Source organism: Neoarius graeffei, chromosome 9 (assembly GCF_027579695.1).
Source record: "Neoarius graeffei isolate fNeoGra1 chromosome 9, fNeoGra1.pri, whole genome shotgun sequence".
Classification (NCBI taxonomy): domain Eukaryota; kingdom Metazoa; phylum Chordata; class Actinopteri; order Siluriformes; family Ariidae; genus Neoarius; species Neoarius graeffei.
The window spans coordinates 83,526,941-83,538,672 of record NC_083577.1 but is presented as its reverse complement, the minus strand read 5'-3'; the positions used below and the strand labels follow the sequence as shown (position 1 = coordinate 83,538,672).

General features: G+C 37.9%; 1 protein-coding gene across 4 annotated transcripts in view; it reads right to left on the bottom strand.

Annotated features, from left to right (window-relative positions):
* Positions 1–5,202: 5,202 nt before the first annotated feature.
* The window catches only part of pde9aa (phosphodiesterase 9aa), a 118,199-nt gene continuing 111,669 nt past the window's right edge, over positions 5,203–11,732 (bottom strand). For all 4 annotated transcript variants that reach the window (XM_060930394.1, XM_060930393.1, XM_060930395.1 and 1 more), the window contains 7 exons: positions 11,390–11,546; positions 9,870–9,983; positions 7,387–7,491; positions 7,130–7,258; positions 6,918–7,013; positions 6,777–6,828; positions 5,203–5,513 (listed from right to left, as the gene is read on the bottom strand). In XM_060930394.1, coding sequence (XP_060786377.1) covers positions 6,778–6,828; positions 6,918–7,013; positions 7,130–7,258; positions 7,387–7,491; positions 9,870–9,983; positions 11,390–11,546 — 652 coding nt within the window. In that variant the 3' untranslated portion in view covers positions 5,203–5,513; position 6,777. The remainder of the gene's footprint in view (positions 5,514–6,776; positions 6,829–6,917; positions 7,014–7,129; positions 7,259–7,386; positions 7,492–9,869; positions 9,984–11,389; positions 11,547–11,732) is intronic.

Below are 11,732 nucleotides of genomic sequence, written 5' to 3'. Positions count from 1 at the left end.
CTGTGCACAAAATATTTTTGGCTGTGAAGCTGAATTCAAGCGCACTCAAACAGTCTATATAAAATATACTCGCGGAGTTAAAATGGAGTTTTACAGGTTGTATCCAGCAGGTGGCGCTAGTGCAAAAGTTCCTCATCTTCAACCTTCAGGTTCAGCTCCATGATGTGATGTTACTGGGGGTTTTTTTTAACCAAAAAAAAAAAGACTTGTATACGATGGCAGCATGCTGAACAGACTGAATGTGGACCTGTTATAAAACAAACCACAAGAGTTGGATGATATAACCATTTTTTCATTGTGGCGCCTACATGCTTGATTAAATCACTCACTTCACACTCACACTTGTGAAATTTCAGTATGTAGTGACTTACGCAACAAACAGGTCATGGTAGCTGTTATCCTGTGACATAATTCCTACCATTTAAAGGTAGACTGCCTTTCAGATTTTTCAGGTGTAGGTCATAAAAAGAATTTTCCAGACACGCAGTTATTTTTGTTTAGTGACCAAAAGCTACTGAATTCAAGTCACAGACTTCCAATTTTATTAGTTTTTTTTTAAATGGAAAAATTAATGAATTTATCTCCATGTGTCCCTAAATTCTCTGCTATTTTTTCCTGCTTCACCATGACCCAATACAAGGTACTACGTCATGCATGACATGGTGGGCTTTCCCCGTTCACACAAGGCATTGTGGGATACAAATTTGAAACAGGAGAGAAAAATGGAGGACGTGAGTGTGCGAATGAAACGTGAAAGACCAACTACAGTAACAGAAAGAAAGCGAGAAGATGTTATGTTATATACGAAGGAAAGGAAACGCAGGACCAAACTAATAAATATGGGCGCTCAGCGAGCACCTCGGTGTGATCAGCTGTTCGTTTAGCGACAGAATGATGGAACTGTCAGTGCACGCTCAAAGGGAAACCTGTAGATGGCAGTAATGCAACACTGTGGATGCCAGCTGCTGTAAAACCCAAAAGAAGATGATGAAGGTAAACCTGCGCATGCGCACACGGACTTCCTCTGTCTGCTTGACTGCGCGAAGCGAGCGATTTCATGCACATTATTTGCTTTAATCCCCTCAAATTAAATAACTTCCCAGCCACAGAATGGCCTGATATTTTGTGAGATATTACAGAAATAAACATATGACCGCATTTCAGACGGAACTAAATTTCACCGATTTTATGAAATCGAAAGGTCGTCTAGCTTTAAATACTGATTTATCAGTTATAGATTCTAACAACATTTAATAGCTAACATTTCAACAAAATAACTTCTGAAGTATTTAAGGGTTTTTTTATGTTTGGTAAGAGAGTAAAGTAGGGTTGTGTTTCTTGAGACAGTTGATATTGGTTTTATCTCAGACTTGCGCCCATTTTATCTCAATTTTGTCTCAATCATGACATAAATCATCAGTCTGGAATCTGGTTAAGATGAAGATGATTTAGACCCCAAATCAAGGATGTATATGGATGAAAATCTGCTAATGGGTAATAATATGTAACAAAACATGTCAAAATTAATATTCTTTTATTGAAAAATTAAACTACATCATATTAAACTTTTATTATTTTATTAAACATATTAACAATTGAAAAGATAGTAATCACACTGGATTTTCAAAAAAATCATCTGCGAAGTTATCAAATCTACGCTTATGCATGTTATTTTTTGACGGAAAAAAATGAAGTATTTTTAGTTTTTTTCTCCTTATTTTACAAAACTCCATGCATATAAGAATGAAATAATCAGGTTTTTACAATACTTAATGGAAAATATCAAAGATCTTTCCAGAAAATGAGAATATAATTATTCAAGAAACAGGTGAAAAGATTCACAACCAAGAGCCAAGGTGATAACTTTTCTGTTATCACTTATGAACCGACATAACACAAGAATTCATTGTGAAGAAATCCTCATAACATAACAGTAGTAACTTACTATTAACATTAAGGATTGGAAACAGGACTCTGTGGAACAATACAATATTAAACACATGTGGGTTAGTATACTTATGCATGTTACTTTTGACGGACATAAATTACCAAAGATGAATTCATTGAAATGTACTCTAATTGCACTATAAGATCTGACTAGGGAAAGGGGAATATGAATATTTAAGTAACAGGAGAAATCTAAGACTAAAATTATATAGTAAAATTCATAAATGAAGACTACAACATGAGTATTGCACACAGCCGGAACTGTCTGATAGTAATATGCATGCACCATAAAGTAATAAATGAGACTTAAAATTTGGATTACAGCCATGGAAACATATTTCTGGGCCATCAATCTCTTCCTTTTTCCAACAAGTCCACTTAAAGCTCTCTGACTCCAGAAGGAGACCTGTCTGACATGGTGACAAGTACACCCAAAACAAATTTTATTTATCTTCAATTGGGGGACGTCAAAATATAACGTGCATAAGAAATGTCCGTCAGATTGTAACGTGCGACTTCCTGCTTCCGTCAGGGACCAACACATTCCACACGATCATTCACCCTCCCGGCAAATTCTTTCAGTTGCACTGGCGTCAGTTTTTGTTTACATCCATTATGAAGTATTTCAGCCAGTTCCCCGATCGCTACGGTTCATTTTTAGTGAGTGAAGAACAAATCTATACTTACGTGCGTTACGTATTATGCACGTTAGCTTTCTTGACAGACTGCAAACACACGCTGCTCAGGCGGCCAGTTTCTCCATCTTCTCGGAAAGCGATGATGTCATCAAAACTCGTGGTAGTGTGGATTTCCTGGAGGTTTGTGTATCATGCGGTGCTATGCCGGTCGGAGATATACGATACAGTCTTGTGTACGTTATTTTCTGACAGACAGCGATCCTTTGATTTTACCATCGATGTATTTTGAAAACAGGCAGATTCCAAGGCGAGAATTAATTATAAATCAATTGGTGCTTTTATATTAAAGTGATTGATTACATATATTGTTCTATATTAATGTTTTTAGTTGGAATATTCTTATTCACAAGTTAATGTTGACTTCTGACGGACACAGTAACGTGCATAAGGGTCTTTTTTTAAAATGATTTTTTCGTGTTTAGAAAATGTGCAGGCCCATTGTATGTGGTTTTTTAAACACTTCAGTAAACCTGTTTTATGGAGTGTAGTTGATTTAATTCCGACAATAAGTTGTATAGCAATCAAACCTTGTCGAAGTTGGTTAGTCAGAACTGTTACGGTCGGGTGTCTAAAATTCACCAACTTCAAAAAATTAATTCATGATTTTATTGGGAAAATATAGCTTGTGATATCTGAAGTTGTCAACATTATTTCTTAGAGCAATATTATTTTATTTAAACCAAAAAATATCCAATTTATGTTTAAAATAGTGGATGGAGATGATTTTTTATACGTGTCTCACCATTATTACCCATTAGCAAATTTTGACTCATATACGTTTTAAAATATCTCATTAAATATTTAATAATTTTTAAAAACAGAAATTGAAATTTTGTAGAGTTTCTAACATCTACAGTTTAGCCGTGGCATTTATGATTCGCTCATCTGGCTATAATGCCAGTGAGCTGTTTCCACAGTGTGGCGTCCGTCGTCCACAATTCAGGTAAATCAGTTTTCCATGGATTTCTGTTCCAATTGTTTTGGTTAAAAGAACTCATCACTCCGCACAAAACTTGGTCATTGTTTCCTTTGTCAGATTTTTCGCTAATGAGTTACTAATTAGGCCAAATTAATTAATTTTCCAGACCTCTCACTAGAATTGTATCTCCACTCTGGTTTCTCATCCAGTTCCAGTTCTGATTGATGTTTTGAGTAGATCTTTTCTTGAGGAACAAAACTTGGTTGTTTGTTGACTTTCCTGTTGTAAACAATTTGTTTACAGTTTTATTTTCTGTTAAATCGTGTCTCCTCCCTCCTTCAGTTCTCAATGGATTTCAGTTCTGATTGTTTTATTTGAAAAATTGTTTTGTCAAATTTTTGCTAACGAACTGCTAACTAGGTCACCTTAACGAATTTTTGGACTTCTCATTAGAATTGTATCTACTCTCGCAGTTCTCATCCGATTCCAGTTCTGATCGATGTTTTGAGTAGATCTTCTCTCAAGGCACAAAACTTGCTCGTTGATTTTCCTGTTGTGGTAAACAATTCGTTTGCAACTTTGTTTATTTTCAGTTAAATCGTGTCTCCTCCCTCTTTCAGTTCTCAATGGATTTAAGTTCTGATTGTTTTATTTGAAAGAATTCGACCTTCTGTACAACATTTGGTCATTGTATTGTCAAATTTTTGTCAACAAATTAGTAATTAGATCAACTTCACGAATTTTCTTCTGACTAGAATTGTATCTCGTCTCTCATTTATCATCTGAATTCAGTTCTGATCGATGTTTTGGGTCAATCTTCCCTCGAGGAACAAAATTTAGTCCTTTGTTGATTTTCCTGTTGTAAACAGTTTGTCATGGAGGTTGGTCTTCTCTCTCGCACATCGTCACATTTGCAGGTCTGGTTGATGTTCAGGTCGTCATGGTTGTTTTGACGGCCAGCCAGATGAGCGACTACATCCTTGACGTTCTGGTTCTGACCCCTACATCGATACAGGAGGCACCTGAAATCTACGCTGTGTTGCTTTTTCAGTGAAAGCAGCAGTCAGACTGAATGAAATAAAATTCAGCTATAAGGAAAGCTGATTCGCTGAAGAAGATAAGACATGTCCCTTTGACTTTGAGCTGACTACCTTGATGAACTTTGACCTGTGAGTTTGCAAGCCTTGTTTTCCTGAGCCAGCAGAAAAAAAGACGACTGAATTGTGGTCTCTTTGGTTGGTTAAAAAAAAAAAAGTATGAGCCACACCACACTGGATTTTTGCTGCTTGGTGCACATTCGGGGGGAAAACTAGTGATGTTTTCAACCAACATACCTCTCTCTCTCTCTGCTACGATTCTGTTGTTAGAAATGTTGGCAGATCTATTGTAATGCTGCCTACTGGTGCTTCTTCATGCCAGCAATGTTGATGTCCTCGTCTATAATACACTGTAGATGTGTAAATCTTGAAGTATATTTCGGTTGAGCCGCAGACTAAAAGGAGATACGAGCCTGTTCTGTGATCTTAGTCTTACGTTCTTGAGTTTTGGACTCAACTAAGGTGGTCTTCATTAAAACACGAGTGAAGTATTTGACTATCAGTGCATAAGAACAGCAACAAAGTTGTCCCTAAAGCATGATGAGACAAAAAAAAAAAAAAACTTATACATAAAACTTTTTTTATTTTTGTATTAAAGGACAAGTGACTAAAAATCTGTACAACCCGAATAATATCTTTTATATGGATATAAAAGCAAATAAAAACAAGGCAGAGAATAATATCTATGGAACGATGTTAGGCATCCTGTGTGTGTGTGTGCGCTGATGATGATTCACATTCCCTGAAAGAGGCTTTGGACTGATTGTCTGGGAAGTTTTCCAGCACATCATTATACAGTCATCAGCTTTCCAACCTACAGGAGCCGGATTCAGAATCGGTGAATTGTCCCGACTGAAAAAAAGAAAAAAAACAAAACACAATCAGATAGAAAGAATAAAACACAACAGGGTGTGCTGTTCTTGGAAAATAATCAATGACAGTCCGGTGTTGCAAAGGATTTCTTCCCCTATAAAAACACCTCAAAGTAGTTTATTCCTCTGATACAAGAAAAAGTTTCCAATTCTAGCTCATCCGGCCGCCAGGTGATGAGTTTATGCCCTCGTGCTGTCTGGCGTCGTCCACATTTCTCAAAAATCGCTTCTTCTCTCTCAATTCTTCACCGATTTTTATTCTTTTTAGCAGGAAGGTAGGTCTGCCAAGGGTGCAGATATAGCTTCTACCCAAATTTGCATAATTGCAGTTAATAATGAAGATATGGAGTAATTAATCAATCCCTAACGAGCAGTTTCCACACAAATCACTTCTTCTCCTTCAATTCTTCACTGATTTTGAGTCTTTCTGGCATGAAGGTAGGGGTACCTAGGGTGCATAGAACTGCTACCCAGATTTGCTTCATTACAATTATTAATAATGTTATGGACTAATTAAGCCTTAATGTTCAACAGCAGTTCAACAACAACAAAAAAATCGCTTCTTCTCGGTCAATTCCTCACCGTTTTGGATTCTTTCTGGTAAATAGGTCGGTATTCCTAGGGTGGATATCGCTTTTATATATAGCTTGCAACATTTATTGCGCAAGGTGGCCCACTTTAGATCGTTCCTTCTGGGCTAGACAAGGCCGGAGTGAACTACGCCGTCACTGATGGTCTCATTTTTTGTTTTTTAATATTCTGTCCAAACTCAACTTGCCAATCCCCAAGTTTTTTCTTGACGTTTGTCATCTTCGATTCAGCTCTGGAGACCAAAACTCTTCCTGCTTTTGGTTTTACTGAAACTTTCTCTTTTATTTTTCAAACATTGGTTCTTTTCTCTTTTTTTACTTGTTGATTTTTTCCCCAGATGTATTGGTGTCATTTTAGATAATTAAAATTTTTAGATTTTATTTCAGCACATTGGAATGTTTTATATTTATATATAAACTTGTAATATTTCTAATATTTCCACTTTTTTCCATTCAGAAACCAGGGAGGATGCAAACTTTTGCACTCAGCTGTAAATACAACCGCTCAAATAGAAAAGCCTGTCGGAATAAATCAAACTGTCTGAATGTTCGAAATATTCCTAAATCAGGTTCCTCTATGGATTGACTGAGATTGCGATGTCACTGGTGGTGTTTAAGGGCTGTGAAGTTTAACACTGCTGCCGAACACTCACCTCACTTCTTTTTCCCTCCCATAGTGAGGTTCTCACTCTTCTTTTTCTGGACCTGGAAGGAAAGAATGAAGATGAGCAACAGCTATTGAAAGAGAGGAAACCAATTTATTAAGCAAAATAGAGCATTTCTGAAGGCCAGACCTCATTCATGGCATCGTCAATCTGTTTGAGTTCTTCATATCTGTCTCGGGATTCTCTGAGTGGTTGAACCATCACCTCCTCGATCTGAGGAAACAGCTGGAACACACCGATTAAAAGAGCATTATTATGCACTGAGATCAATCAGAGAGATCAATGGTTAGGATTAATAAGAGTAATCATTATTATAAACATCACCCTGATCATCTTCTCACCTTCATCACTGTCTCAAACATGGGAATGAGGACGAACTTAATGAAGCCGATCTGAGCCGTAGGCTTAGTGACCTTTTCTCTGTCCATGAAAGGAGCGACGGGTAAGCCTTCTGCCTTTTCCCTGTCGCTCTACATTAGGGTTTTCGGAAAGAAAAGAATGTCTTCAGTTATCTCCATCTAACAAGTGACAAATCAAACACTATACCTTCTTAATGGATAGAAGATGAATATTTGAATCATTTTTAAAGTTGCATCACCTGCATGAAGTACTCCTCAAGCAGACAGTCCACCCATGGCTCGGCCACCTCCATCGGCCGAACCTCGTTGGAGATGTCACAGCACTTAATTAGCACCATCTTCAACTAACAGGCACAGAAAAAATAACAGTCATTCTATTTATTCTATCCACAGTCACTGGTTATGAGCAATCACGCGCTCTGATTGGCTACTCTACTACTAGGATATCAGCTCATATACTGTGAGTAGAGAAAAACAAAATGGTGGCTTTATCAAGTATTTAAAAGAAACAGAAATAGCTAAAAGAACATAGTTCCCCCCTGCCATATATCTCCTGTTCCACACTCCAGCCCAGTCAGTGGCAGTAATGCACCTTTAAGTTGGTTTGCCAACCAGAAAAAACCCTAAAGAAGAAGAACAAGAAAATGGTGGAGCGTGTTGCTCAACCAACGCAACTTTTAGGTGAGATATGAGACATTCACTGGATATGAGCAATCACACGCTCTGACTGACCACTCTACGACTAGGATATCAGCTCATATATCGTGAGTAGAGAAAAACAAAATGGTGGTATTGAGTAAATAAAAGAAACAGAAATAGCTAAAAGAACATAGTCCCCCCCCCCCCAATATCTCCTGTTCCACGCTCCAGCCCAGCTGGTGACAGTAATGCACCATTAAGTTGGTTTGCCAACCGCCAAAAAACTCTAAAGAAGAAGAACAAAATGGCAGCTCGTGTTGCTCAACCAATGCAATCTTTAGGTGAGCAAAAATATTGGAACAAATAGTCTTAACCCCTTCAGTGCCCTTGGACGAGTCATGTACATCATGAAATCTTTTACTGCTGTGCCTTATGACGTACGCTACTCGTCATAAACACCTCCTTTTATGTACCTTACATGGCACATTACTTTTACTTCACAGTGGTACATTACCGTGAGTTGGTCTAGTGGTTAGCATGTCTGCCTCTCGATCAGGAGATCATGAGTTCTATTTACGGTCAGATCATACCAAAGGCCATCATGAAAATGGTACCCAGTTACTTGGTGTACATTGTGTTTTCAAGTACTAGTAATTCATATTTATGGACAGGTTCTCATTGACAAGACCCGTTGTCTTGGGGGGTTTTTTGGATGTTTTTGAAGTTGTTTTTGATTACTGAAGTTATTTTTACTCTACAACAATGTTTTTTGTGATTTTTCTATACAAATATTAAAAATATAAAGTTCTGAACAAGTTAGAGAAAGATTATCAAAATATCCCAGTTCTCACCTATTTTTGTCCTATATGCCCAGCAAATTACAATTAATTATGGGTGGCAGCCAAGGGGTTAAAGTTTAAAAAACGAAACAAAACACAAAAACCTTATTATTCTATCCACATTCACTGGTTATGAGCTATCACATGCTCTGATTGGCTACTCTATGACTAGGATATCAGCTCATATACCATGAGTAGAGAAAAACAAAATGGTGGTATTAAGGATTTAAAGAAACAGAAATAGCTAAAAGAATATAGTCCCCCCCATATCTCCTGTTCCACTCCAGCCCAGTCGGTGGCAGTAATGCACCTTTAAGTTGCTTTGCCAACCACCAAAAAACCCTAAAGAAGAAGAACAAAATGACGGAGCGTGTTGCTCAACCAATGCAATTATTTAGGTGAGCAAAAGTATTGGAACATAATCTTAAAGTAAATTGGAGAATAACATTGTTCTCTGCACATTCACTGGATATGAGCAATCGTGTCCTCTGATTGGCTACTCTACTACTAGGCTATCAGCTCATATACCGTGAGTAGAGAAAAACAAAATGGTGGAGCGTGTTGCTGAACCAACCGAGGATGAAATAATTCTACTCGAAAACAAAACCACAAAAAAGACAAAAAAAGGAACAAAATATGGAATTAAAGTATTTGATGGTAAGAACGTATCTTTTTTATTTTTCAAGAATTATTATTATTATTATTATTATTATTGCATTTTTCACAAATTGCTACTGTCATTTTGCCGGTTTGTTTATATTCTAAGCAGCAATGATTTTGTCAGACATAAAGCGGCTAGAGATAATGAGATGAGATTTGATGTAAAGTTTTTATTTATTTATATGAATTTGCAAAAAATAATAATAAAAATGCTCTGTTTCTCAAAATCCAGTGAATGTGGATAGAATAAAACAGTTATTCCACTCAATCTCATCGTACACGGCTTTTCGCCAACTGGACGCTACGCTTCTTGTTGGCTATCAGCTCATGTACAATTCGATTTCGTGGAATAACTTAAATATCTAACTGGTACTGTGCCTGTTTAATCATTCATTCAGCTTCAGTCAGCGCTCTATCCTGATCAGGCTGGCAGTAGATCCAGAGCCTATCCCAGGAGTACTGGACGTGAGGTGGGAATACACCCTGGGTGGAACTCCAGTCCATCACAGGACACCATGTGCACCCATAAACATCTGTTCTATTAGTAAATGCTGTCAAAGAACAAGCATAAATTCAGTGCTTACACAGGTGACGTGCTCCTCATTGGTGTAGTCAAAGTTCTCCACCTTCTGTTTGAAGGAGTCGAGGATCTCGCCATGCCGAGCCATGTCTGTAGCTAGGATCAGAGTGATGGTGCCCTGTTCAAGAAAGTTGAAGGTATAAAGTGACTGAAGTAAATAAAGGTTTGTCCTGCTGTGACATCAGAAAGCCATAATGCAAAAAGCAGACTTTCATTTCTGAGTGCAAAATGTTCCATACATCTATTTAACATCATTTAGTATAAATATGCAGGTGATTATAGAAAATCACATGTGCTGATTGGTCGAGAGATTCGGACTATTTCTCAATAATCAGCTCAAGTGACTTGGCAAAATTGCGGCCGATCGCTTTGTCATCATAAGCGAGGAAGAATTATAAATGATGAAAGAAAATGCTGTTCCTAAAAGCACTAAAGGCTAGAACTGATCCTAAAGGGCCATCTGCATAAGGTTATTTGTTACTATGTGCATTACCTTCAATCTTATTACACACTCAAATCAGGCTTGTAGTACTCAAGTCCGAATTTTAAGGACTCGGGGCTTGACTTGGACTTGAGCACCAATGACTCAGACTCGTGTATTAACTGCATTCAGATTCATAAATTGGAGACGAAGACTTGGATTTTTTTTATATATTTTTGTAACATGCCATAATAATTTCTCATCTCATCTCATTATCTCTAGCCGCTTTATCCTGTTCTACAGGGTCGCCATAAGATATTTATATTTATATCTACATAAATTTTATACTAATTTTGTGCAAGAGAATGCACGTTCACCTGTTCCAACGTCATGTTCAGGAACAAACTAACGTTAATGGCGTTAAAATGCTTGTAGAGAAGCCCCTAGGATTGTCCGCTTTGCTTCTACAAACTTTTCATGCAGTGGGAAAAAAATGCACTGCTATGTGTTCCATATGTAGAAGAACTATTGAGGAGACGACGGGGACAACCTCGAACTTCAATCGTCATTTGGTAAGACTCCACCCAGAGAAGGAAGTGACACGCTATGTTCATTGCTCTGTTGATAGTGGGCAGGGCTTGCTTATTGAGCGATGAACTAGCTAGTGTTAACCCTCATGTTATTTGCCCTGTTGATAGTGGGCGGGGCTTGCTGAGCGATGAACTAGCTAGTGTTAACCCTCTCTCATGTTATTTGCCCTGTTGATAGTGGGCGGGGCTTACTGAGCGATGAACTAGCTAGTGTTAACCCTCTCTCATGTTATTTGCCCTGTTGATAGTGGGCGGGGCTTGCTGAGCAATGAATGAGCTTTTTATCTGTAGCCTGTTAACTAAAATGGTGCAGTCGAGCAGTAACGTTAGTCCAACACAGTAGCAGAGATGCTTTCACATAAAGGCAGCAACAGACACCGTCACATGGTACGGATGGAGTCTTGTTCTCGGACTCGACTTGAAATTTTCTTTAATGACTCTGACACTGGGGACTTGAGACTGGACTCGGACTTGAAGTTTAGTGACTCAACTACAACACTGACTCAAACACACCTGACGGATCTGTTTAAAAGCTTCAGCATCGAAGTTGGAGAAGATGTTACAGTCTGGCTGGGAGAAGATCTGAAAGGCTACAGCACAGTGGTGGTTCTCCAGAGGAGAAATATCATTATACCTTACTGCCAGCTCTGTCCGTGCATTTATCTGATACCTGAGAATGAAAGTGAGAGAGAGAGAGAGAGAGAGAGAGAGAGAGAGAAAATTGAATATATATTACTCATTCATCTTTGGTAACTGATTTTTTCCTGGTCAGTCTTGCAGTGGCTCTAGTCTATAATACTGTATATAAAAATATAGAGAGTAATAATATTTATGCATGAATGAATGAATGTGTTTT